Here is a 6861-nt window from a genome sequence, read left to right as displayed (position 1 = left end):
GATGTTGATGGAACAAAGAAATTACACATGGATGTCAGCAGCCTCTCAGCAGCAATTTCCTGTGATATTAACAGCATCTTTCCCACAAACACGTCAACCAGAAATTTGGAGAAAGATTATACATTTCTACTGAGTCAGAAGTGGTGAAAATGGAGGATACTGTAAGAAGGTATATGTGAAACACTAATAATGCTGGCTAACAAGAAATATACATATAGATTTCTACAATATTCCTGTCTCACAAGAAAAACACACAATACATATCTCCAATTAGATTTTTCATTTAGCAGGTAAATCTTAGTTCTAGATTGACATATTCCCTAATTAGAATAAACAACTGGTATTATTACAGTGATGAAAATTGCGCATTCTTCCATAAATTAAGAAACGTTGTTGGTGTCAGAATTCCTCAAATATTTCAAAAATAGCTATCTGAATCCTACAACACTGATTTCTGAGAGAAAAGAGCCCTCTATGTATTTATGAAAGAACTGCAGAAGACTGGGAGATGACGTTTACAAATGACTTACTGTTTCTAGTTTGTCAACTTTCAATCTTGTGTGTGGATCCAGTGACAGTCTTCTAGGATCCCTGGTTGGTCCTGCCGTTCTGTTCACCCTGGGCCCAGCTGACTGTGGTGAGGTGCTATTGGGAGTTGGAAGGACTGGGGATATCTCAGTTTGAGGTAAGCCTGAGTAGTGCCTACTGTGTCCTACAAAACAATGAAAAGATTTGAAGTCCTTTGTGTTGAGTGTCCAACATATCAGTTTTACACGCCGTAAATTGTGGTGACAGATAGTCATCACACTTTGAACTACCGTTGCTTCAACCATAAACATCTCACTACAGCAAAATAGACTGTTCAGGCTCAGGCGCTTTGGACGAAAACAAAAGTTGGACAGTACTTAATTTTTATATGTAAATCTTATAACATTGCTACGTATGTTGCTTTTACTGCCAACCATTAACTTTTTCCAATGTACCAGACTTTGGAAAGGAGTCTAATAAGTCCCAGCAATCTTGAAATCAATTTATCATTAACTGCAGCATTCAAGTCAGCACCTGTTCACAGCATGTACATGTATTTCACATTTCACATTTTTGCACTTACCATTGTATCTTTGGTTAGCTGCTTGTGGAGTTGAGAAGGCGTTTGGTTGAAGCTGAGAATAAGTCAAGCCTCCAGATCTTTGAATATCTGAGACAACACACAGAAGGACGTTAACTTTTACATTCGATTCTTTGTATTTCTTTAATATTCTATCAAAGAGTTTAAGTCCAACAGAAGAAATCAGAGCTTTCTGACAAATGAAACACACCTTGGGGAGGTGTGATGTAAGATCCTGTTGAATCATGGGAAGACTTAGGAGGAGTTGTCTCCGCACTTCCCAGCATGCTGTCTGTGTAGGCGGGGTGGGGCGGAGTCTGTCCACCTCGGCTGAACGCTATCTCCACTGTCTTGGATGGTCTGCAAGGTAACACAATCCTTTAAGATTTCTTTTCCAAGATTTGCATGCATTTCTTGTTCTGGCAAGGGAACAGGAATTATCAGTACATGTATGTGGTAAAAACAATTTTGAACGCTGAACAATACCACTGTACAGTTGTTCCTACCTGAGTTTGACTCTAGTGATGATGCTCCTGGCCTCCTCGTGAGTGATCCCCACCAGGGACTCTCCATTAATGGCTACTAACTGGTCGCCTGGCTGCAGTTGTCCATCCTACAAGGGAGAAAAAATACAGAGAACTACAAATAACAGTTTGTGAACAAAAGCTTTGAATTAAAAAACTACAATGTATGTGATGGTAAACTTGTTCTATGTCTAACATTAATGACTTTGATCCTTCTCAATATCCTGGCATTTGTATTTTCCTCCAAGGAACTACAGCACCCCATTTCTTGCACTCTTGCCTTTAATAGTTGGCAATGATATGAAGTTTTAAGAGGAGCTTCTGAAGTACTGTCATGATCCTTTTGTCCTCTCGACATCCCCAGAGACTTTCAAACATGAAATGATCATTACTTTGCGACACTGATCAAATATTTACACCAATGTAAGTTTGACACTCCTCTTTTCAGGTTCTTTGACAACAGTTCCAGGAATGTGTATCAGAGAGCTCTATGGCCTGTCTCACAGTTGACGAGCTTTGGCCATATTTGTTGATTTCCAGGAGGTTACAGAATTTAAAAATTGCCAGAGACTGAAGCATATTTTCACCTAAACATCTACCATGTCGCATTGGATGGGGCTTGGTTACCAACAAACATCTGTCAATCTCCAAAAGCTGTGCAATGATGGAGAGAACACCAGGCATATTACTCCAAAAATATCATTACGACTAGAGCTCACAGACTCATTTGCCAATCAGTGTTCCTGCTGTATATTTGTTGGCAAAAAACTCTGTGATGTGAAACTACTGACCTGTTCTTTAGTCTTCTACCCCCCAAACTCTAGGTGAAACTCAGTACTACATTTCTAACATACCCAATAACCCAAGAGAATACAGAAGTGAGAGTACTTACTCTGAAGCAGTCCCCTCCTTGCAGAATTTCCGTCACATACACCAGTGGACCTTCAGGGCGGTTACTCCCACCTTCCACACTGATGCCCAGTCCTGACGACTTGGCTATGGTGATCACCTGGACATCTGAACTGTGGGCAGGTTACAAACATGCATGAGAACACAACGTTTAAAGCCCCCTAGCTGCCTTTTAAAAACAACAGATGACTTTCAAGTCTATTACACACAACAGTCTGAATGCTTCACTGGCCACATACTAGTACATGTACACATAACCTACAAAACCATAAATCCCATCTACATGTAGAAAAGAAAATCTAAGCATGTTTACCCATTTGGGGCAGCTTGAGCACCCCCATTTTGCAGTGGGCTGTGCCTGTTGTTTTGTACCGTTGGCCTGTGGGACTTTCCAATGTTCTTCATGAAAGGGGGAGAAGGTTGTACCGAGGATCCTGACGACATGGGAGACATGGGCCTTTGGCCTAAGAACAGTGGACAGAATTAGTAAGAGAGAAACTAATACATTCAGTCCTACATATGATAACCATGTATCTTTCCTAAATACAAAAAGCCAAACTGAGTCTACACACAATAGGACAAGATTGATGTATGTAACAGCTGGCAGGAACAGGTTGGTCATTGCTGGTCATGGAACATATAAAACTATAACCTTGAAACTATACAATGTGTGCATTTCAAAACCTTACTAGCTTGCACACTACATTGATTTTAACTAGATGACATGGATATAATGTAATAATTAGTTAGCTTTAAAACAAAATGCACCGTATAAGTAGTATTTGATAGAAGACTGAACCAACATTCTTTTACTGTGTTATACTAGCCAATTCTTTTAAATGTACTTATCGGTAGTGGTAATAACAATTAAACTTTCATCTTTCTAAGCCCACAGACAACGCCTAATGGCATACAAATGTATTTCATTTCCATCTTAATTTCTATATTGGAATTTCAATCTATAGTCCCCGACAACTTCAGCTCAGATAAAGCCTTCCAGACAAGCTTTGTTGTCAGTTTTTGGTAGTATCAGACTTTGACCCTTTAGTAGCTACTGTATACAAGAAACACAGGAATGCAGCACACAATAAACCAAACAGCAGCATGCTTACTGCAATACCTTAAAGAGGAAGACTGACATGTTTTCACATTCCTACTGAGTTGGGTTCTTTCCCTCTTTTGTATATGAGTGTACACTAGTGTTCGTGACTATACAGTAAATTGTTTGACAAATTCTCTACTCAGTCATAGCAACTTCACATGTAACCACTTTGTTAACTGGTAGATAAATATTTAAAAAATAGTAGCATTCATTCTATGAGTATTAATACTGCCATATTGACTGTAGCAAGAGGGTGGTTTGAATAGCATACAATTAAAGATCCTAAAAGTTTCTAGTTGTTCCGGCTCATACATCCTATCTTGGTAGGTTTAGCAACTTAATCATGCATACAATGCCACTGCCATTATTATGTTTTTTTATAGGGGAGGAGAGCCCCACTTGCACTGAGGGATTGATTTTGTTTTCCTTTTTTTTAAAAAGTCACAGCTATTATGTTTCAGTAACTTTTTCAGTCTGAATAAATCACTTTTTTTTTATTCTCCAGGATTCAAACCTGTCTGCATTATATCATCATCACTGTTTCTCTACAGAGGTGGAGTATTACAGAAATTCACTTGCCAAAACTGCTCAATGTCAGAGACCATCATTATTGAATATTGGAGACTTCCATTTTTACATCTGAAACATTTCGAACATGTACATACCTACTATAACATAGTCCAAGACACTAGTGGTAGCCCGACTATAAACACTCTTACCTGCAGAGTAAATACTACTGTTGGACACAGTACTGGGCCGATCCCCTGAGCTCCCACTGGAGTAACTATAGTTGCTCTGACTTTCACACACTGCAAGGAACTCCTCCCTAAAAATAGCAAATGACATCTCTTTGAATAGACAGACTCCAAAATTTTCACCTGTTACAAAGTTGCCATCTCAAAAAAATGTTTTGAACAAACCTCGACAAACTAACCATAGCTCAGAGTAGAAGAAGATTTGTGCTACATGTAGTACATGAAATTTGAAATTGCATGTAAACAGAGGGTAGTGTAAATTGTCAACTTTTGTTACTGGTATGCTCCTCAAAGAAAAAAGCAAATGTGCAATTTTATGGGTGTAAAACACAAACGAACAAACAGACAGAGCATTGAACTCTAGGTTATTTGTCCCAGGATATTAAAATGTTTTAACACGACTCTGTTACCTGGCGACATCGTCCCTTGCTATGGTCAGTTCCACACAGTCAGTGGCTGAAGCATTTCTCAGCATAGACACCGCCCTGGAACCAAAACATCTGACATAAACTTACAGCACTTGATGTATCATTAGATATATCGCTAAAAAGATTTCTAACTGTTTGGTAAAAAATTGGAGCTGGCAACAACAACCTATGACCAACACCATTATCATTTCTATACTTATGTCTTATAACTAAAACATAATAACCCTTCTCAAGGACAACACATACAGAAATTGCACATTTGGTGACAGCAAGCCATAGCACTTACCATACTAAATTTGAAAAGTTAAATCATCCTAAGTATCCCTGCTTGTGTAACAGCAGTCAGTTTGGACAGCTGTTGCAAATTACATGCTACGAGCAAAGGTTATAAACAAATAAATTTTACAAGCAAATTGGGCCAGAAGCTTACGCAGTGTGTGATAAAAGGTTATGAGAGAGTTGACATGATCGATTGGCCTAACGTGTCCTTGGGTGTCACCTGCAAGGTGTTGGCACTGGTCAACTCTACCTAAGTAATCAATATGCGCATATGAAACTACACACAAGCTGTTACACTTACTTTGTTTGATTCTTAGAACAGTCTTCCATTCAATAGAAAAATAATGTTCAAATACAGACAGTCCATGGAGACTAATTCAAGTTAAAAGATTATACATTTTGTGTAACCAAATGCTACCAATATGTTCTGCCTATTTTTCTGATACTTATGTAGTATAGTAATGTAGTAATGTTATGCAATAGAAACAACCAGAAAACACCCAAAAGTTACCTAAACATGCTGTATATTGCCATATCTTTTATATTCAAGGAATTTGAATCTGACCACATGATCAAAGTATTGAAAAAACATTCTTTAACACTGTCCAAACATGCAGGCATTGGTACTTACAAATGTTTCTAGCATTATGTAAACATCAAACCTTTAACATAGCACCGAGTATTGACATAGCACACCAAACTACAGCATTAGTCCATGTTACTAAGGAAGGCCTTAGAACCCAAGGAAAATGTTCTTTTAGCTAGCTTGTACACAATACAAGGAGTCAAAGGTTATCGCAGTTTAATCTTTGTCGGCCCCATGTATTCTATAGCCACTAGTTAATGATTGTACATTGTAATGGCAATAAGACCAATGAGAAAAGGCTTCAGCTTGATGTTTGGCTACAACATAAAGGGACCCACTTCATACATATACTGTACCTAGTCCTTTCCACTGGGTCAGCAGTAATACTGTAAGGTTAATCTTTACCGATATTATATTATTGTCAGTCAAAACTACTCTACATGGCCACCTGACCGATGTGACCACTTTTAGCTGGTCCTTTAGATAAATTTTCCCATTCACACAAGCATCAAGAATCTTGTTTTAAATGACTACCTGTCCAACATGAACCAAATTTTTGTCGGTCCCTCAAGTAGTCTTCATGAGCAGTTTCAACTGTAATTTGAACGATTTTGCTCTTGTTTTTCATAATTTGGAAATTATGAATAATTGCTATATTTATTCTAATGACCAGACTTTTTGTAAACATCGTTTTTTAAGAAATTTTTGAAAACCAGCAAGTATATCTGTCTTGTCTGTGGCATAACCTATTTAAATAGCATTATTCTGAAGCTAGACATTAAACACTGAAAATGTTACTGTGTACAAAGATGTGTTTATTTTTCTAACAAAGTACTGTACTTGTGTAACACTATACAGTTGTAGTCATGTATCTTACCTTTCGTTGGTGGCCCCTTGTAAGGTCTGGCCGTTTACCTCTAAGATCTGGTCGCCCTCCTGCAGCTGACCTGGGGGTAAACAACAACAACGTGAAATCAACACAGGTGGTGTCAGTTACTAAAGCCCTTTTGTTGGGCGTCTTGTATCCAACAAAGGGAAATATGTCAATGGGTATCAATGTACACACAGAAGCCACCTTGTAATAGTTTGTAACAATTGGAAAATGTTTGACCATTTAGCATTGAAAGAAAAAAGATTTTTCTGAAAAATTTCTTACTTAAATAAGTATCC

The 6861-nt window shown here is 38.1% G+C and overlaps 1 protein-coding gene across 2 annotated transcripts in view; it reads right to left on the bottom strand.

The window, feature by feature from the left end:
• LOC118419047 (syntaxin-binding protein 4-like) overlaps positions 1-6861 on the bottom strand; it is a 30410-nt gene that overhangs the window by 19213 nt on the left and 4336 nt on the right. For both annotated transcript variants that reach the window (XM_035825279.1, XM_035825278.1), the window contains exons 4-12: positions 6569-6638; positions 4809-4883; positions 4363-4469; positions 2855-3005; positions 2525-2654; positions 1615-1721; positions 1320-1468; positions 1112-1198; positions 531-712 (exon numbers count right to left, since the gene is read on the bottom strand). In XM_035825279.1, the coding sequence (XP_035681172.1) occupies positions 531-712; positions 1112-1198; positions 1320-1468; positions 1615-1721; positions 2525-2654; positions 2855-3005; positions 4363-4469; positions 4809-4883; positions 6569-6638 (1058 nt within the window). The remainder of the gene's footprint in view (positions 1-530; positions 713-1111; positions 1199-1319; positions 1469-1614; positions 1722-2524; positions 2655-2854; positions 3006-4362; positions 4470-4808; positions 4884-6568; positions 6639-6861) is intronic.

This window comes from Branchiostoma floridae, chromosome 7 (assembly GCF_000003815.2).
Source record: "Branchiostoma floridae strain S238N-H82 chromosome 7, Bfl_VNyyK, whole genome shotgun sequence".
NCBI classification, from domain to species: domain Eukaryota; kingdom Metazoa; phylum Chordata; class Leptocardii; order Amphioxiformes; family Branchiostomatidae; genus Branchiostoma; species Branchiostoma floridae.
This window is presented reverse-complemented; position numbering and strand designations above follow the sequence as displayed.